We start from the raw sequence: 21144 nt of genomic DNA, 5'->3' as shown, positions 1-21144 counted from the left end.
GGGATGAATTTAGAAGACGTGCCTGGTTGTAGGTTCCTTCATCGGATATTTAGTTGTTTTAATTTGCCTTTGATGTTTTCAAATGTTTTGAACTTAAAGCATAAGTGTTCGCTCAATATCAATGCTTCTCTTAAAGCCTGAATATGTGGGCATTTGGAATGGTGGAGATGCATTTATGGTATTGGATTGTTCTAATTTTCGTTTATATTTTGCTTAATCCTTCCCCTTCTTACAAAATAATTTTCTCACAGCACTCCACCATCGTTTCTACTATCCTCCACTGAAGCACCTCTGTCCACTGCCTAATAGCTCGGAATATCTCTGTCATCCTCTCCCATCCACATGACACCTGTGAATATACTTTATCACACCTTGTGTATACCATTTTATCCAGTAAAGGACGGAATTAGAATAGAAGGTCTTATTTTGTCGTGCTCCCATGCCCTTGGAAATGAGTAGATGAATGGGATGCTTTGACTATTACCCACTCCAGATACAAGTCCTTGTAACCCAAGTCAATGCATTTTATAGTTTTTACAAAACCCTTAAAACTAGTTGTCAAATAGAAAACATTGTAGTTTGTTTGCTATCACGAGTTTGATGAGAAATATCCATTGTGGAACAAACCCTTTATGTGCGTGAGCACTTTAGATGACCTTCTGGTTTAAAACTAAAGCAAAGGAAGGACTAGGGAGGGAAAATACCATTTTTTGTTTTGTTTTTACAAACCCTTGCATCAAGTTGTCAAATAAAAATGATTTTTTTTTTTTTTTGCGATAACGAGTTTGATGAGGAATATCCATTTTGGTACTAAGCCTTTTGGTTCTTCGGCTCTTTAGAAGACCCTTCTGGTTTAAAGTAAGTTTTTATAGCTTCATACTGATAAGGGGAAACCATCAATGCACATCCATGTACCATTAGGAAAAAGGACTATAGGTGTCTTAAAACTGATGGTGTTATCTTCTCCGGCATAAGTGCGAAATGTCCCTAATTAACTTCATTTTAGAAAAAAACTTCAGGCAAGTGTGTTTGATCCGTAACTCTGTTTCGATCAGTTGCTACTACAATCTTTCTGTACTGTTACGTAGTATTAGGCAGTTTCACAAGTAGAATTACCAGTGCTATATAGTAATCCAGTTGGGAACAACGGTGAGCGTAGGTGAGAACTCTGTTACTTTTATATATATATAGACACACACACACACAAAAATATGCTGCAGGCCTTGGCTGTCAATTTAGATGGATATTACAATTAAAAAGTTACTGTTATTTTGTCCATAAAAATTTGTGTGATTGAGCTTGTGTGATTAAAGTTGGCCGGATTTTCCTTGGCATAGTATGTTGGGAATTTGCTCTTTTGTCAACTGGTTAAGATTAGAAGATGATAGAATACTATACAGTTTAGGCCTATTAATTAGACTTATGTGTAGTTGTTATAATCATAAATCTTTTTTTCCCCTTTGTTGAACCTTGAATAATTTGTCTGTCACAATTGAATCTAGATTTTTCTTCTTATGGAAAATGCGCTCCTTGCCAATGTTGAGCTTATATATGTTTATATGTTTGAACAGGCCTTCCGCAAATTGTTTTTCGAAGACCATTCGCCAATGTTGGAGGTTTTGTATAGGCAACAAAAGGGCAAACCGATGATATGGATTTCGATATTAGACTATTTAGGGTTTTTTCTCAAGTTGACAAAATTAGAGAAAAATGATTTTGACAAATTAGTAATTGAAAAGGGCATTAAAGTATCAACTGCAGATGGATCAGAAAGCAGGTCCTTATTCTTTTTGAACAGGTATTTTTGGGTTCGTCCACCATCCAAGTGGTGGAAGGTGAACGTAGATGGTAGTGTATTGCAGTCTGGGGTCTCTGGGGTCGGCTTAGCTTTTAGAGACGACGAAGGGAAGTTGGGTCCAGTTTATAGTATGCCTATAGGAAACAAGAAGGACGCCTTTGAGGCAGAGTTTGAAGCGATGGTATTCGGAGTTAATTTCGCGATCTATCACAATTTTTTGAATTTGGTTTTAGAAAGCGATTGCAAACAACTTTGTAGATATTTGTGGGGCATGGACCCTATTCCACCCAATTTGCTTCCACAATTCCTAGGCCTTCGCTTGGATGAATTGACTGCGTACTCCATTTCACTAGTTCCAAGGAATGCAAATAGGGTAGCCGATAACCTAGCTACAGCAGCAACTTGTAACTCAAATCAGCGGGAAAAGAAGATGTGGACAGCAAGGTTTTGTGCTAGTAGGGAGGAAAAGGGCAAGCCATATTACACTGTGAATAGGAAGTACTCCACCCGATGTACTCATCGGTCCTCTACAAGGGATGCTCCTTCTGATGACTTCATTTTTATTCCTTTCTTTTTCTGCACAGTAGAGACGAATTCCAGTCCTCGCCTGCCTTTGCCACAGCAAAAAATTCTGTCTTTGCCCCTTTGGATAAGAGAAATTGGGCAGCACCATCTTTTGGAGAGTCTCTACATATGTGATGCCTTGAAATGTGCCACTGCGTTGCTGGAAGGGAAATTGGGTGGCATAAGACTGGATTTGGATGGGGATCACCTCTTGCATCGTGTGGCTAGATTTTGTTCATTGAAACTGGTCCAGTTATTTCTTCACCTTAAAGCTCGAAGTGATACCAGATATTCTGATTATAGCTATGATCATGGCGAAGATCTGACAAATGGGTTGCGCCCACTCGATATAGCGTTTAACTTTGCAAGGTGAAAAGAAGAAAACACACACATAGTACTTCTTCTTCCTGATTTTTGCACTGTTTTTTTCATTCCATCTCATTTTTCCTCTTGTGCAGGAATCAGTACACCTCTCTGGAGTCGTATTCGTTTGGAGGGCAATCTACTTTTGAAATGATACTATATCTTTGCCAACTCAGAGTGGTTTGTGTGTTTTCATAGAATGCTTGCTTATATTTAGTTTTTTTTATCTTCAGCTTTCAAAGGTTTGGATATGAGGTGGATGAAAGAATTAAGAGGTTTCCTCCTGGGGCTCTTTTATTGACTTGTTGCAGGGAAACATTGGGGATACGATTAAGTTTCTTGCATGTTCATCCAAGGACGTTGCAAAGGAAGCTTACCATTGTGCAAGGAAAGGAAAGCTCACTGAGTTGGCTCTCTTGCTGATTGTGGCTCGGGAAAAGATTTTGGTCCCTATCAATTTGGACGTCAAAGGTGGTGTTGGTTCAAGCGGAAGAACCACCATCCTGCATTGGTTACAGTTTCAAATCCTAATACTAACTCATGAGGAGAAATTAATGGGAGACTGTAAAAATGGCAAGTTAACTAAGATTCGCAGGAAGAAGATGGTTATGAGGTCAGCTGCACTATTGCTTGAAGTTTTTGAGAGGGCTGGTCATGCTATTGAGGAAATTATTCAGTACCTGTCACGTTCACCTTGCGTATGTGTTTTAATACCTCATATTCTGCTTCCTTGCTTCATAAGAGAAACAAGACATATTTGCCCAGGCATTGAGATATGAATACAGAGGGAGGACCGGACCGGGTAGCATACCGGTGAAGGGACCATGCAAATGGGTCACCGGTCCAACCGGTATCGAACCGTGACATCATAATTGCATAATTAATTTATTAAAATTATATATAGCCACAAGTTTTACAAGGAAAATAAACCAAAATCACACGATACCAATATATTTTCACATGGTAGAAGTGTTATTCTTATAGTCCCACATTGGTGGCAAAGTAAAACATAATGTGTTGGCTTCCCTTTTTAAAGCTCTGGCGATTCTTATGAGCCTCACGCATCCCGGGTTACAACTTTAAATTACTGGATGAGTCGTTTATATGTGTGTTAAAGAGTAACTTAATCATATGCCGCTGTGCTTGTTTGGCACACTTCAAATGCATGTCTGTGTAACGAGTCAATCCAGAATGACTATCTGATACTATATTTCATCAAGTTATCATCTACGTTCCCATATAGGTGAGAAGTGAAGAACTGGAGAAACATGCTGTTTTCGTGCTTAAGGAAGCAGGATTTGAATTCAAGAATGGGGACTTTGATTTTAGCACTATGGACCGGTTTGAGTACGCAATTGTTTAATATCTTTTTTTCAGCATTGTGTTTCTTCTCTTTACGCACGTTCATTCTTCTTATATCACTTATCGCGGTTAATGGTTAAACCTTGAGTGGCTAAATAAAACTTGTGTACCCTTATTGTGGCAGCATCACGCTTACTGATTCCTCAAGGACAAGGACCAGGAACGGGACCCCTACCAAGGATGCTCCATCAGGTGTTTTTTTGTGCTCTAGAACTCTATTCTTACAATTAAATTATGGAAAAACAACACCACCAGGATGCTGTGGCAGTGGCAATTCTGTAAATTGAAGCCATTTCTCGGTGTTCTGCACTCAAACTATGCATTGTCATTACTATTTAACAAATGTAACTTATACTTCCTAATTTATTATGATGAATTGAAAATGGCACGCAAGGCTCGGGTTGGTTTGATTTGCTGAAAATAGCATACAAGCTTCTGATGAATTCATTTTTCTTCCTTTTTTTTTTTGCACAGCAGAGACGAATTCCAGTCCTCGCATGCCTTTGCCGCAGCAAAAAATTCCGTCTTTGTCCCTTTGGGTAATAGAATTTGTTGTAGATATAGTACTAAGCACCATCTTTTCGTGTTGTCTTATATCGTGAATAAGTTTTTGATAAGGATTATTTGTTTGAGCAGGGTGTTAGTCCTTGGTCCTCTGCCCAGACTTTCCCTCTTCACCAAACACGTGGTTTAACCTCTACGGACAAGTCACATTACACAAATCATATGAAGCAAACTGAACCCATAGTGCAGAATGTGCCCCAATGGCTGCCCAAGTTTAGGCTTGCACGTTTCGCAAGGTTGCTCAGGAGGGGGATGAAAATTGCTTGATTGATGTACAAGCTCTCTGACTTGAAAATTGCTATAAACGTGTGCTTGGACCTATAGCCAGCTGGAGTGGCATTCCCTTATTGCTTTTGCTTTTGACACACTCTGGGAAGTAATGCGGGTTCTTTGATTCAGCAATCACTGTCAAGCAAAGAGTTTTTAAATGAATGCTTTTCCCTTATTGCTTTTGCTTTTGATCATTTGATTAAGGAATCTGCAGAATGGGCCCAGTTGGCGATAAGCCGTGCAATTTCTGTTTGAGGCTACTGCCACTTGGTATTGTATTTTCCTTTTAAGAGTCCCTGCATGCATATTGGTTGTGTCGAGTCTGGGGTCCAGGTTTTGCAGTTCTCCGCGTCAGGTCATCACCATTCTCGGACAACAGAAGTAATTGGTCTTCGAGTTTGTCACCAACTCTTGCATCAGCACCATGGGTTCCAGGTCGGGGGTCAGGTCGGAGTCTGGTCTATTTCCTTTTGTCACAGAGGAATTGGGGAGTGATGGCTCCTCAGAAGATGGGTAAAGTCCATCGAAAAGTCGTCATCTATCTGGAGGATTTGAGGTTGGGAGGTGGGTCTAGTTCTAGTTTTGCTGAACATTAATAACTTATGATCATTGGTTCTTCATTTGTCCTTGTTATGGTTGAGACATCATCTTCGGGGGAAATGACCCATGTCCCTCCAAGTTATTTAGCGGAGTGGTCAAGTGCAAGAGCTGGTTTCTGGTGTCATGACACTTGCACAATCGCCCTACTGCCATTTTTCTCCGCTTCTCTTTTTTCATATCTCTCGAGCCTCATTTTGTTTTCGGGGATTTAATTTGTGTCTTGCATTGTTTCAGGTCATTGGCGTCTTGTCGGGTCGGTCACAGTCGGGTTGCATATCTTCTTTTTTTTTTGTTTTTGTATACTCATGAGGTTGCTCCATTTGGGGCCATTACATCTTGCATTCTCCATATTTGTTCTATTACCAGTTGTTAGCATTAGGCATTTCATGTAAGTCAGATGCTTGATACCCTGCATTCATGAAAGCAAAAACATGGGTGCGCTGCTCTGCCTTCTTGCTCAGTCAAGCAAAAACTTGGATACACATCAAGGAACCAAGATGCTCAAGAATCAGCCAGACCAGATAGGACCATGGGTTATTTGCCCACACTTAAAAAAATCCATCCTGTTTGCTACTGGGCTAGGCCCTGTTTCGGCTGTTCCGCTAAGGGTTTTAAAAAAAAAAAGAGTACTTATTTATAATTTAAAAGTAATGTATTTACAAAAATAATTTTTTATATAATATGAATTTTATTTGATAGATTTCGATGAGATTTTTGAACGGTGCAAAAAATTGAAAATTTGTTGGACTGGACTGACCCCATTAATCACTTAGCCCTGTTCTGCAAACTAAATTAAGTATTTTTTTTAATATTTATTTTTTTAATTAAAGGTGATATATTATGAAAGAATGACTTATTCTGTAAAGCGATAAATAAATATTTAAAAAATAAGAACTGCAGAACGGGCCTTAGTTGAAATTACTCCAGCTGGCTTTCCTGGCAAGTGTCAACTGCGGATCCAAAAAAGGGCCTGCAATTCTCAATTTCAAATGTTAAAAAAAAAATTCAAATGTCCCTAAAAGTATATACTCCTAAATTGGTAAATCAGGGGTTCACGTTGAATCAGGTACACCCATAATTTATTTATTTTTTTATGACAAATAAAAAGCATTGCTCTATATTTATCTATGTTTTATGTAAATGATAATTACATAGATTCCATCGTATAATTGTTAGCCTTGTGCTGTCAAAAATCTATCCGTGTCAAGCGTCAACAAACTATCGCACTGGATTCACTAGAAATAAATTAGTGTAATATTAATGCACCTTCTTCACCCTTGCATTTCGAAATATGATTTCCTTTCCGATTTGTTACAAAAGGGAAACAAAGAGGAGTAAGAAACTTGGTCTATATTGCTTCATTCCTGTTGGCCAGAACATGTCAAAGGAAATTAGTAAGCGGTTAGACCGAGTGTATCAGATTCAAATCAGGATCAAATATTGAGTTTTTTGGGCTTATATTCTCTTTTTTTCGTTTTTTTTGGAAAAATACCTATTCTTTGCTTTTACTGTTCACCAGGTAGAACTTTACTACCAGCTCAACTTTTCACATAAATACATGTTTTGGAAGATGAATGACACAGGTCTTGTTCGTTTGGTAACTTTAAGTATTTTAGTTTTGATAGTGAGTGGATAGAAAAATAGGATAATGATTGGAGAAATGGGTAATGAGTGGAAAGAGATAGAGAAATGATCGAAATTAATAATTAAAAAAATAGGGTAATGATTCGAGAAAAATATGTAATCAAAGTTAAAACAAAGTAAACCATAAAACGAACAAGGCGAGAGATTTTTGGGGGCAACAAAAGGCGGGTGTGATGATAAAAAAAAAAAAATGAAAGGCGGGTGTTTCCACATGTCAAATTATGGTAGGTCCAACCAATCACATTACCGTCATGCAACCTTGTACTATGATCTCGTATACACTGTGTTATATAGTCCTAGGAAACTGAATTTTTAAGGTTCCGATTGTGACCAAAAAAAAATGGCATGGAAGAAAATGAAAAACTTAAGCAGCAAATCAAGCAGCTTGTTGACGATGCAACGTTGAGGTCATGGTGAAATAATTTGTGGTAGGAAAATAGACCCAATTTTAAGGTGCTCTTTTCTTTGTCTTGACTCTTGAGTGCCGCTGTGGTTCTGATCCGTTTTAATCTTTAATTCTTTAATTTCTTCTTTCAATGGTTAAATACAAACTCCTTTTGTCAAGGCGAAAATAAAATTGTGGTAGAAGAAGATAATTTCCTCTAAATATTGTCCTATATAGTGTTCTTGTTGTGCGCGATTGGAAACACTGAAAAACAACTTTTGAAGTGCATTTATACGAGAGAGCGGGATGCAAAAATCATTTCTCTTTAGTCAATTGAAAATTGTATCAATGATAATCACTGGGTAATTGGCTTTGTTTAAAACAAAACAACTACTTAAATTACTTCAAACGTAACAGAACTCCGCAAAAATGGAAACAACACCAAACAGAAAGAAGAAGGAAAAAAAAAAGCGAACAAGATCAGTAATTGAATCGCATCCCGCATCTTGGCCCCGCCATCACTCATCCATATCGAAAATTCATCGAGACAGAGTAGTATTGTCTATTTCTCAGAAAGGTACTTATCGCTGCACCAACCGTCATCATCGTCTGGGAAATCTCCGTCGTTAGAACCTCCGTCGTCAGAAAAATCCCTGTCGTCAGAGAAATCTATTTCCGTACTTTTGGTTGTTTGTTAAGGCAGATGATTAATTGTGGATTTCTGTTGCCAAATTACTTGATACAATGTCTTGAGTAATTACAATTTTGCCTCAACTATCGGATTATGTTCGGTTCACTTCAAGCCTTCAAATTTAACGTCTCGCTACAATTATGACATTCCATGTATCTTGTCTTAGTTCCTACCCCATTAAACATTTTGATCCCTGGACACAAGTAACACGAATGGGAAATATACTCTGAAATAATAAAGACCATGCTATCTAGAATAGATGCGAAAATATTTGTTTGGTAATCATAGCATGGTGATGGTAGAGGAATCGATTACGGTGACCCCAACAAATGGGAGGATAAAACAGTAGGCAACATCTCTAAGAGCTTCCCTTGCACTGAGAGCATGTTATGAGAAGGAGGAAGCCAAATTACCCAATCTCCTCCCACGAGGAGGTGGAATGGTATTCCTCTTAAGCTCGCTAGACTGAATTTTCATTCGGCTACTTAGTTGTTGGGTACTCGAAATAGTTCCTGGATGTATTTTTTGTACTGGCGTTAACTTAAAATTAATGACAAGTGTAATGGTTAGCCGCTAAAGTTGCCATGTATGGTTTCTGGGTGTATTTTTTGAACTGACGTTGACTCAAAGTTCACATTTGATGACAAGTGTAATGACTAGTAGATAAAGTTGTCATGTTTTGGCCTTTGTCGTATAACGCATGTCAAAATGCGTCATCTAGTTTGAAAACGCATTTCCAGAAATGCTTGACTTGCTTTAAGTGGATTTCGGTGCCACGCAAGTTGAAAAAAGCACATTTCATACATGCACAATTTACTTGGAGCATTTTGGGTGTGTTTTTGGACTATTTTTAAAGTATGTTTGTAAAAGATTATATTTTGATGAATTATTAGTAAATGAAGTATATGTCGGCAAAAAACTTGTGCAGAGTTGCATCATTTGAGAACACCACGTAGTATTCTTTAGCCATGCATCTGTTTACTGGTTGAAAGTTTCACAAGCGAACGATTTCTTGATAGTAGTAGTTAGTCTATGGGTAGTTATGTTGGTGGGGTACTTAGATCCGGTTGACAATGGAAACATTTGAGAAACAACCATCATTTACGTGAAACAAAAGAAATTAGATCCATTGGTCTCACAAATTTATTCAACTTGGGTGTTTCTTCCTTGCTGCTTCTTTTCTAAGATGCTTATGCTATTCAACGCTTTTTAATTGCGGAATTGCTGCAAAAAACAGTGGTCCCCTCGCCCCTCTCTACCGGCAGGCGGCAGCCCACTTCCTCCTCCATCCCTCTCCATCACCACCTCGTTTTCCCCTTGTCTTCTCCACCCATTATCCATCTCCTCTTCACCAACCACCTCCTCCTTTTCACCTCCAGCCGAGCCACCAATCACCGTACTCCACAATGTAAGCCCTCCAGCCGAGCCACCAATCACCGTACTCCACAATGTAAGCCGCCCACCATGCAACCTCCTTCCACTAACTGTGCCACCACCACCTTTCCCCCACTCACCCAAACTCACACCCATCCCCCGCCTTCAGTGTGATTGCCACCACCAGTTTAATCTCTAGCCAACCTATTCACAGGGCCCGGCTCTAGGTCCTGCCCTGGGTGCCCCGTTTTCAAACTCCCGTCTCTGTTTCTGCTCTTGCTCCCGCTCCACGCTCTAGTTACTTTTCAAACTTAGTTCAAACTTACAACCAATGGCAAGTAAACAGTTTTGGATGTTGCGCAGCACTTGGGAGAGACCATAGAGAGTTCAGGCAGCACTTTTCGGTCTAGGGTTTTCAAATCAGTCTACCATCCGTTCTAGCATTTTCAATATTCGCCTCGTCCCAATTCTAATAAACCTGTAGTATTAAAAAAAATAAAATCCACAAAGAATAAGGGCCACTGCAACTACATTCCAAGCCTGCCAATGGCATTAAAAGCACAAGCCAGATATTCAAAAGATGAGATGGATTTACAACCGGAATCAAGCTTCCTGAACTATTATCACATCACAGTAAAAGAAATGTGCAGACTCTGTTGACACGCACAACAAGGATGACTAGCTAATTAGCAGTACTCAAAAATTATCCAGCAGCAGAACATGCATCGACTCAAAGTTTGTTTGCAAAATTAGATACATGTCAATTCCTAAGTTACAGACTTATAAGAAGACCAGAATTATGAATTACTCCTACATTAGAAAGTGCATGGTTTGTCAAAGAGCGTAGTGTCAAGATAAGTTCACAAGCACAGATACATACATTCCATCAAATCATAAGTCAAAGCCTTACAAGAGCAATACCAAAATACTGATCAGAATGTGCATCGTTGGTCAAAGAGCGCGATGCCATCGTTATAAGTTCACAAGCACCTGGACAGATGCATACATAACACATGAACATAAAAGCCTTTACACTTAACCAGGAAATCTTCCACGTTCAACCAAGACGAACTCCGCAAGCAACTGCATAATTACAAAATCCATTTGATCAATTGCTAACTCGCGCCAACTGTTGTGCCAGGCAACAATTACTAAAAGTAAACATAGCAACATTATCTCACAAATGCGAAGGCTAAAAAGTTCAACTATTTAGAATCCTGATAAATTGTTCGAAGCATTGTATAGGCATGTTCATCTAACATAAAAAGACCACCAAGAAATGGCAAGATAACAGAGTTCGAGGCTGGCAGAATCCTGATAAATTGTTCGAAGCATTGAATATGCATGTTCGTCTAACCCAAAAAGACCACCAAGAAATGGCAAGATAACAAAGTAGAGGCTGGCAATAGTTTGTTGGAAAAATTTTAAGACAGTAAGTCTGCTCAACTGTCATGTCAGCATTATGCTCTTCATGACTTCAACAGCTTCAACCTATCTTACTATGTTTTGCTGCTGTAACGTGCTCAACGACGTAGCTGCTGGAACGAAATCAAATTCCTAACAGGAAGAGGTGTTATCTGGGAGCAGACAAGCCCATGTTCCTCTTCTTTGAAGAATACTTAGTGTTATTAAGTACTATGAGGGAAAGTCAAATATCTCATGATAAATAGGTAACAAATCTTTAAAAGGCTGTTTATTTCTAGTTTGCGCATGTTTTAGTTTTGGGAAGTCATGTTAACACAAAAAACTTATCGTTCTGTCCGGTTCAGTTTTCAGGATATTGTTTGGTTGGTGAATTCTGACTTTGTCTTCAAGGTCCTTTTCAAAGAATTAACATATCTTTGAAATAACACCATAAACCCTTTCCAAACTATCGGTGTGAAATGGTTGCAATTTGATTTGATTTTTTTTTTTTTTTTGCAAAACTACAAAGTTCAAAACCTTTTTAATCACCCGTTGCCATCCCTACCGTGTTGTCCCTGTAGCTTTTTTGGGCGAGTTTTTGGAACAATTTAAGCCTAGCTAAGATTCCTTTCCCCAGCCAAAACTACTACAATTAATTTGAGTCCAAGGGCTTAGGAAGTTCATGCGTTTAGAAAATTTCCAACTGTGATGTAGATTTTCATCAGTATAAATAAGAGCAATTGTACCTTTATAGCTAGACAAATAGAAGGAAAAGTTTATCTCATTCAGTGAGGCAGTGGGTGTCTTTTCTTCATTGAAACCGTTAGCAATCAATATTACCCCAAACAATTTTGAAACGATACATAATTAACTCCATCAGATCACCAATCCCATCCGACTAATGCTCAGGGGAATTAACAATACCACACCATCCTAGGTAATGTATCTGATGGATATGTAATGGTGACCGCAATTAGTTCCAGCCAAATGTAGGAAATGTGGTCTCCTTGCGTCAATAGTCCAACCCGATGCTATAATCCAGTGAAAAATGAAATGGTGCCTTAAGTCAAAAGAACTCATTAGAAACCAGCCCTTGAAAACTGTTATTGCATGCCCATCCAGCGCCCTGACTCAGGAAATCCATCTACTGTAAGAAAGCCATGCTGGATATAGCCGCCCTATAGTCTCCATAAAACCTAGAACCCCACCCTGGTTCTCATAAACGTAAAGCATCAACTGAAACCCACCCAAACAAGTCTTAAGACTTCCAACAGCTGTCCTTCGGTAGATGTTAAGAGCAAGTAATTAGTCAGTGTTTTAGACATCAAGGAAGACAAGTCCCAAATCTGCTGCAAAGCAACAATCATGATAGCAAGGGCACAGAATGCGGGGCTACTTAGGACGCTCAAACACCGACAAACAGAGCCTTTCAAAAAAAAAAAAAAAAACACCGACAAACAAAATAATTAAACGTTAGCTAATAAACGAGGCGACCTGGTGGCATTGGAACCATCATGCATACAGAAACACATAATAATCATTACAGAAGCTGCAAGAAACAATCCTTACCAAAACTAACAAGTGAGATCTCCCAAGAGCTCGTACATGAATCAAGCAATTTTCATCCCCCTCCTGAGCAACCTTGCAAAACGTGCAAGCTTCACCTTGGACAGGCATTGGGGAACATTCTGCTCTATGGGTTCAGTTTGCTTCTTTGCTTGAACATCCAAACTTGCAGAATAATGAGAACGAGAGATTGATTTTGGGATATAATTTGTGTAATGTGACTTGTCCATAGAGGATAAACCACGGGTTTGGTGAAAGGGGGAAGTCTGGGCAGAGGACCAAGGACTAACATCCTGCTCAAACAAATAATCCTTATCAAAAACTTATTCACGATATAAGACAACAAGAAAACACAGTGCTTAGTACTATATCTTACAAACAAAAGACCACCACCACCATGGGCTCAGGCACGAGTATCGGATGCGTGTCTAATCGTCCAAAACTAAAATCTTTGAAAATTGGGACATGTTTACAAGTCGGCTATGGTTACAGGACCAAAGGTGTGAATACCGTACCATATTAGGTGAAAACCAGTGTAAAAACCACATACTACTGATCTGGCCAGAATACCGGGTGTTACCAGTGGATTTCTTCTGTAAGAATGTAATACCTGGTATGCGAAATAATGTAAGACCTACTATCTGAGAACGTCATACATATGGGACTGAGGAAAAGTATTAAATTTCTGTCCCCCCATCCATGTGAAAGGCTAGAAATGCTGCTTCACAAAACCAAAGCGAGCTCAAATATCATAAAACTGATGGTCTAGGTGCTTAAATTGGGTATGGGAGTGAACACATAACTCAAGCTCATACCCATGGCATATCCTATGCAACATGGATACTCCATTTTGGGCAAAGTACCAGTGTCAACAAGACACAGGGCAGGTGCACCATATGGGCAGGACCTGGCACAATTTTGCCAGACACGGCTGACTCAAGGATGATGAAGTTTGAAAAGAGAAGAAATTTTGATGGATGAATTCCTCTCAGATCTGGCAGCGAGTTGCCTTCAGAAGATCAGATCGAAGAAAAAGAGAAACGACGAGATCCTCGTGTTCTGCAAGACTGCAGTGACTGCCATATTTGTTCAAAGACCAGATGACAACGAGAGTGGCAGCTACTAAGGCTTTGTTATAACGCAATATGAACAGACAAGAGAGGGAGGGAGACGAGTGTTCGGATAAATTAAAAACAGTCGTTTGATTTATGTGAAGACAAAGTCAAGTTAGTGGTTTATTTAGGGTAAAGGCAACATGGATATGCTTCACGTTACCATTCAATTGCAGACACCACAATACAATTCTAAACACTACAATTCAGAATGGATTCACTTATACTTAAAGTTCATAAGTGGGATTCTGATGAAAGCAGATTACAAGGTTATGGGGAAGAGATTCATTAAGTAGGACATGTTCTAATGGTTCAAGAACTGCCGCAGAAGTGTCGGCGTAGACCAGGAAAGGTCTGATGCAATGATTCCGGTTTTTTGAATTAAGATGCGGAGAACAAGTACTGGACACGTTTTAGTAATAGACGGTTATAAGGACCTAATTTTGCGCTTAAGTTACATTGAAGAAGTAATGGACATGCTCCTAGGAGTATCCAAAGAGCATAAGAGTCTAACACACATGCCTCCTCTGCTTCCTATAAAATATCTCTGAAAAACATGGCATTAGGCCACAAAAATGTAGGGTTAATTCACCTATCGCCCCTCCCCCTTACCGTCCCCTTTCCTAGAAAATCAATCAGCTACAAGTCACTGAAAGGAAAAGTTGTTTACTATGACACAAAGCATTTCAGTTCAAAAAAACGAAAACACAGAACAGAAAGCAAATAGCGTAAAGCATCAAATCCAAAAGATTCCTAGGACACGTGAACCAACAACATTAATATAGTAAGGAACATGACAAATACAAATTCTCTAACCCAAAGGGGCAAAGCTGGAATTTTTCGCTGTGGCAAAGGCAGGCGAGGACTGGAATTCGTCTCTGCTGTGCAAAAAAAAAAAGGAAGAAAAATGAAGTCATCAGAAGCTTGTATACCGAGCCTTGTGTGCCATTTTCAATTCATCATAATAAATTAGAAAGTATAAGTTACATTTGTTTAATAGTAACGACAATGCATAGTTTGAGTGCAGAACACCGAGAAAAATGGCTTCAATTTACAGAATTGCCACTGCCACAGCATCCCGGTGGTGTTGTTTTTCCATAATTTAATTGTAAGAATAGAGTTCTAGAGCACGAAAAAACACCTGATGTAGCATCCATGGTAGGGGTCCTGTTCTTGGTCCTTAAGGAATCAGTAAGCGCAATGCTGTCACAATAAGGGTACACAAGTTTTCAAGGTTTAACCATTAACTGCGACAAGAGATATAAGAAGAATGAATGTGCATAAAGAGAAGAAACACAATCTGGAAAAAAAAGATATTGAACAACTGCGTACCCAAACCAGTCCATAGTGCTAAAATCAAAGTCCCCATTCTTGAATTTAAATCCTGCTTCCTTAAGCCAGAAAATAGCATGTTTCCCCACTTCTTCACTTCTCGCCTATATGGGAACACAGATGATAAATTGATGAAATCAAGTATCAGATAGTCATTCTGGACTGACTCGTTACACAGACATGCATATGAAGTGTGCTAAACAAGCTGATTTACTCTTTAACACACATATAAACGACTCAGCCAGTAATTTAAAGTTGTACACCAGGATGCGCGAGGCTCAAACGAATCGCACAGAGCTTTCAAAAGGGAAGCCAATGCATTATGTTTTACTTTGCCACCGATGTAGGACTACAAGAATAACACTTCTACAATGTGAAAATATATTGGTATCGGGGTGATTTTGGTTTATTTTCCTTGTAAAATTTGTGGCTATATATAATTTTAATAAATTAATTATGCAATTATGACATCACGGTTCGATACCGGTTGGACCGGTGACCCATTCACATGGTCCCTTCACCGGTATGCAACCCGTTCCGGTCCTCCCTCTGTATTCATATCTCAATGCCCGGGCAAATATGTCTTGTTTCTATTATGAATCAAGGAAGCAGAATATGAGGTATTAAAACACATACGCAAGGTGACCGTGACAGGTACTGAATAATTTCCTCAATAGCATGACCAGCCCTCTCAAAAACTTCAAGCAATAGTGCAGCTGACCTCATAACCATCTTCTTCCTGCAAATCTTAGTTAACTTGCCATTTTTACAGTCTCCCATTAATTTCTCCTCATGAGTTAGTATTAGGATTTGAAACTGTAACCAATGCAGGATGGTGGTTCTTCCACTTGAACCAACACCACCTTTGACGTTCAAATTGATAGGGACCAAAATCTTTTCGCGAGCCACAATCAGCAAGAGAACCAACTCAATGAGCTTTCCTTTACTTGCATACTGGTAAGCTTCCTTTGCAACGTCCTTGGATGAACACGCAAGAAACTTAATAGTGTCCCCAACGTTTCCCTGAAACAAGTCAATAAAAGAGCCCCAGGAGGAAACCTCTTAATTCTTTCATCCACATCATATCCAAACCTTTGACGGCTGAATATAATAATAAAAAAATGTAAATTTAAGCAAGCATTCTATGAAAACAAACAAACCACTCTGAGTTGGCAAAGATATAGTATCATTTCAAAAGTAGATTGCCCTCCAAACGGATACAACTCCAGAGAGGGGTACTGACTTCTGCACAAGAGGAAAAATGAGATGGAATGAAAAACACAGTGCCAAAATCAGGAATAAGAAGTACTATGTGTGTGTTTTCTTCTTTTTAACCTTGCAAAGTTAAACGCTATATCGAGTGGGCGCAACCCATTCCTCAGATCTTTGCCATGATCATATCTATAATCAGAATATCTGGTATCACTTCGAGCTTTATGTTGAAGAAATAACTGGACCAGTCTCGATGAACAAAATCTAGCCGCACGATGCAAGAGGTGATCCCCATCCAAATCCAGTCTTATGCCGCCCAGTTTTCCTTCCATCAACGCAGTGGCACATTTTACGGCATCATTCATGCAGAGACTCTCCAAAAGATGGTCCCGGCAATATTGAGGTGTGCCATCAATTAATAGAGGCGGGCTTGTCAACAATGTGATCAGTCTTTCCTCGTCATCAGCAACAAGGATCTTCTCAATCTTTTCTTCCAAATCAACATCACTACCACAATCAGCACCCGCTTCCTTTCAATGGTTAACAACGAGTAGAACAAAAGAAAGTTAACAAATCGAAATAGGCGTGCTCAGAAAAAATAACAGAAAATAAAACAAAATGAAAATCTCCATATTCCGTTATTCTTACACAAGTTTGCCTTCTTATCATTTCAGATGGAAGATAAATTAATCTGTCACCTGTTACAAACCGATCACATTCAACCTAAAATTTATCCTTCTACAGTTTTTTTTTGTTAGTAAATGAATTTATTGAACAAAACCCAATTAAAATTCATCCTGACTAGAACAAAAACGAATTTTGCTTACCCTGAAATTCCTCTCCATAAGATTGATAGATAAGGCTAAATTTCTGAAAGAAATCAAAATTAAAACCAAAAGTGTTTTTTTTTTTTTTTTGCCAAGCAATTAAAACCAAAAGTTCTGAAAATAACTTGAAAAAGGATGGGATTTTTGTTTCAACTTAGAACTATACCAAAATCCTTTTGCTATCGGCTAAAGTAAACTATAAATTTCGGTAAAAAGTTAGGAATATACATGTAGTATCAGTTGAAAAGATTGGGGCGAGACCTAAAGTAGATCATATACGTATAACACACACACACATACACATACACACACACACACACACACACACAGAGAAGAGGGATCTTTCATACCTCCATTCCTGCTGCGCTGTTTTGGTCAAACATCTCGAGAAATCGAGAGAGAGACAGAGACAGAGAGAAGCGGTGGGTCGGGGTTTCACCAGGGATCCCCGTCACAAAGGCGATAGAGAAGCCGGTGGGTGGGGTGTCGCGTCTGTGACGGGTGGGCCAGCCCAATGTATCTATGGTGAAGTATGGGCCGCTCCAGTAAACAAGCCCAATGCACGGAGAACCAGAGCCCATTTTCCAAATGCACCCATAAGGACTGAGAGTGGCTTTCTTCCGAGATCCGCCACGCTCACTACCATGCTCAGTTGCTCACCACGTACGCCGAGCGGTCCACCATCAACTCCACCAGCGGCTGGAGGAAGATTTCAAGTGATCTTCGGTTTTGATGACAATGCTATCATTGGTAAGATGTAAAATTCGGTTTAGATCGACCATTATAAAAATATTCATGATGATAAAGTTTAAAGTTTGCATCCAATGGTGTCATAATTAGAGCCCACTAAATATTTTCTCATAAATTCTCAAACAGACAATTGTCAACTAAATTTTTTTTTTGTCGCGGGCATTATATTTTTTTGCCGACTAAACCGTTAGTCGGGAATGGTGTAATTTCTTGTAGTGCGAAAAGTTTTTAGTTTTGTGAATAGTAATATTTTCGTTTCTCTTCTTTTTCCCCACTCTTCTCAAGTTTCAAAGAAAACCTTAGAGAGAGAGAGAGAGGAGATAGAGAAGCAATGGGTCGGGGTGAAATCACGGATTCGCATCTGTGACGGGTGGGCCAGCCCAATGTATCTAGGGCGAACAAAGTATGGGCCGCTCTAGAAAGCTAGCTCAATGCACGGAAAACTACTGCCCATTTTTTAAAATGCACACATAAGGACTGCGAGTGACTTTCTTAACCCGCACAACAGTCTCTCTGCTTGATCGACGACTAAAAGTCCTCCATGCACACCAGCACGCTCACCACGTACACCGACTTGACCACCAGCGGCTGGAGGAAGATTTCGAAGAGAACCGCAAGGTCGTTGTTCCTCTCTCTCCTCTCGACAACCACGAAGATGTCGTCCGTACCATTCGCGCGCAGGTTGACATTCTCAATTCCACCTTATCGCCGACTCAGGCAAATCAACTCATCGCCATTCTGAAGAGACAATGAGGGGTGTCTTATCGAAAGAGTCAGGAATCTTCAACATATCAATGCAATATTTGTTAAGCTGCTCATCCATATCGGATGGCAATTATCAATACATGGCAACACTTACACTTTTATAAAGTAAAATAATAATAACACTTAATTTCTTACTATTATTTAGCTTGTGTGGACTCAGAATATGCCTTCCCCTTATATTCCTCTCTTAAGGAGAGCCCATCACCCCTTTTAACATTGATCCACCCCGAAAATTAGACTTTCCCAAACTTCAATTCATATCATTATCAAAACATTGGAGTTGGAGTACATATATGAAACAAAAAAATAAATGATAATGCCAAAACTAATTTTTTTTTGGTACCAAAATTTTAATGCATAAAAGGCTTGTACTATGTGCAGTGTACAAGACTTTTATGCACTAAAGTTTTGGCACCAATAAAAACAATTTTGGCATTATCACTGTCCAAAAATAATTGGTCTATACATTTTCACTTTGTAAAATTCAAATGAAAAAACTTAAACATCAACAAACATTAACGAAAGTTCCAAAATAAAATACAAATGCATGTTTTATACATTTCTAAAATGCCTTTAGTTCGGTTGAAACTTGAAACCTTCCTCTCCCGTTATCGAATGGCAAGAAGGGTAAGCATTGATGGAGTCGTTTTATCAAAAAATATACTATTAGTTACCCATGGTGGGTAACATGCTTTTTTTGGGGGTTTTTTTTTTTATTCTCTTTCTCCTCTTCCTTTTTAGGCATGGAATCATTTGAAATACTACCATGTGGATAAGGCTAAGCCCACCCATGGTGATAGGTTATATCATCGTCAATTAAGAAAAAATTTTAAATTTTAATCGATGCTAACCACGCGTTTCGGATGGCAATTATCACACAACCGCAGAACTCATATAAAGCAAAGCTTAATTTCTTATCAAGCTATGTGGGATGGGAATTATGTGTTCCAACCCATTGCGTATTTCTTTCCTTGTTAAAGATTAAAAAGTGAGGGGGAAAAAAGGACTAGAGGACACCATTCCGTGAAACGAGACTTCCTTCCCCAAATTTTAATTGAAAACATTAGCAAATATCAGGGTGAGTATTAAGCACGAAAATTAATTGTGCGCAGTAGCATGGCTATACTTTATAGTTTATACTGAAATTCGTATGGATACATGGGATTCCTTATGAGGCAAGTACTATATGGAATTCCATCAGAGAAACTTTGTTGCGAGGAACGTGTTTTAAGTAAGTCAGGTCAACTTACACGCACCGAAAATAATCTTTGGGGAAATTAGAAGCAAATAAAACTACCATAAGTTGGACATTTCAGCCTATGAATCTCTGGGGAAATGAATCCCACTCTTGAGATGACTTTAGAAAGGCCTATTTAATTCTTGGGAAAATTACGGCCTAGGACGTGTTTTGATAATTAATACCCGCTAAGGACATGCTGAGAACATTTGTTAATACTGAAAATGTCCTTGGTGGGTATGAATTATCAAACACGTCCTTGACCGTCATTTTCCCGTTATTCTTTAGTATACCGCTTTGCCAACTATTGATACTCAACTCTTGTCCGATGAAACCAGGATAGCACGGTCTCACTTGGGTTGTGTTTACGATATCTGTTGATCCAAGTTTTAGATTTTAACATCAGATTCTGCTGTAAATTTTATATTTTAGATTTTTAGTAAAAATAAAGAAATCGGTTTGTCGCAGTTGCGAGATTATGAAAATTTCATTCTGTTTTTGAGATTTTATTTCCTTTTTTTGATTTTGATTTTTATAGGCTAGAATCTAAAAATCTGTCAAAATAATTTTTCGCAAACATCCACTTTTTTTGACAAACCCCATTAATATCAAACAGGAAAAAACGTCTATATTTGTCCATGCATACAAGACCATACACATAACAACCCAAACTAAAACAACCCGACAATCAATACAAGGCCCAACAAAAAAACTGAAGAAACAAACAAGGCCAAACAAAACAACCTCATAGAAGCCACAAGAAAAAAAACAGGTGCCCCTCAACGCCGAAGACACAATCAACGAAACCTGCAAAACAAGGATTAAGAACAATAGAAAGAAACAACTCACTAAAAAGCATAGCGTTGAGGAATCTGATAAATATGTGGATCAGCATAACTGTCTTCAATGACCCTTTCTCATTGCAAACATCCACTTGATAGACTACGATATTGTCTTACGATTTGGAAATCTCCGAAGGGTAGATTAATTTGTTGGTAGGATGAGTTAAAGCTAAATGCCTCATTCAAACCTATGGTCTCTTATTCGAATTTACTTGAAAATCAGTTTGGACGAAGTCATAAATACCCGCAACACGTGAAAAAAAGAAAAAGGAGGGTGCTACCTAGCTAGGCAGAAAATAGTACATGTATATTTCATCCGATGTCAAAAATTAAAGCCATCTTATTTACGAATGACTCCATAAAGTTTTATTTTGCGACATAAACGCAAGAGTGAGGAACGGAGCATCCTATGGTAGTAGAAATACGATACGTACATTTCCAAATTGGAGATCAATGGTTCGATTCTTGTCAAAAACAAAAGA

General features: G+C 38.8%; 2 protein-coding genes across 7 annotated transcripts in view; one reads left to right on the top strand and one right to left on the bottom strand.

The window, feature by feature from the left end:
• LOC131328830 (uncharacterized) overlaps positions 1-5094 on the top strand; it is a 79462-nt gene extending 74368 nt beyond the window's left edge. For 5 of the 6 annotated variants that reach the window (XM_058361761.1, XM_058361759.1, XM_058361757.1 and 2 more), the window contains 7 exons: positions 1572-2731; positions 2821-2905; positions 3037-3423; positions 3969-4072; positions 4212-4279; positions 4562-4626; positions 4724-5094. In XM_058361761.1, the coding sequence (XP_058217744.1) occupies positions 1608-2731; positions 2821-2905; positions 3037-3423; positions 3969-4072; positions 4212-4279; positions 4562-4626; positions 4724-4918 (2028 nt within the window). In that variant the 5' untranslated portion in view covers positions 1572-1607 and the 3' untranslated portion in view covers positions 4919-5094. The remainder of the gene's footprint in view (positions 1-1571; positions 2732-2820; positions 2906-3036; positions 3424-3968; positions 4073-4211; positions 4280-4561; positions 4627-4723) is intronic. The other variant, XM_058361758.1, reaches the window with a different exon arrangement.
• Positions 5095-10412: 5318 nt separating this feature from the next.
• Positions 10413-17649, bottom strand: LOC131328717 (uncharacterized). Its single transcript, XM_058361623.1, has 9 exons — positions 17419-17649; positions 16365-16771; positions 16190-16274; positions 15666-16052; positions 15030-15133; positions 14839-14900; positions 14514-14578; positions 12589-12878; positions 10413-10698 (listed from the first exon to the last, which is right to left on the bottom strand). Exons 1-8 carry the CDS (start codon positions 17647-17649, stop codon positions 12630-12632), a joined length of 1590 nt encoding a protein of 529 aa, XP_058217606.1. The 3' UTR covers positions 10413-10698; positions 12589-12629.
• Between the last annotated feature and the right edge of the window lie 3495 nt (positions 17650-21144).

The sequence above is a fragment of the Rhododendron vialii genome, chromosome 6a (genome assembly GCF_030253575.1).
Source record: "Rhododendron vialii isolate Sample 1 chromosome 6a, ASM3025357v1".
In the NCBI taxonomy this organism is placed as follows: domain Eukaryota; kingdom Viridiplantae; phylum Streptophyta; class Magnoliopsida; order Ericales; family Ericaceae; genus Rhododendron; species Rhododendron vialii.
The sequence above is the reverse complement of the archived record's forward strand: the minus strand, read 5'-3'. Positions and strand labels throughout refer to the sequence as shown.

Coding starts and splice junctions, on each gene's coding strand:
- LOC131328717 (XM_058361623.1), bottom strand. CDS start 17,649: ATGGGCTCTGGTTCTCCGTGCATTGGGCTTGTTTACTGGAGCGGCCCA. Junction 16,053..16,189: donor ATCTTTGCCAACTCAGAGTG/GTTTGTTTGTTT, acceptor GACTTGTTTCAG/GGAAACGTTGGGGACACTAT. Junction 14,901..15,029: donor AGCACTATGGACTGGTTTGG/GTACGCAGTTGT, acceptor TTATTGTGACAG/CATTGCGCTTACTGATTCCT.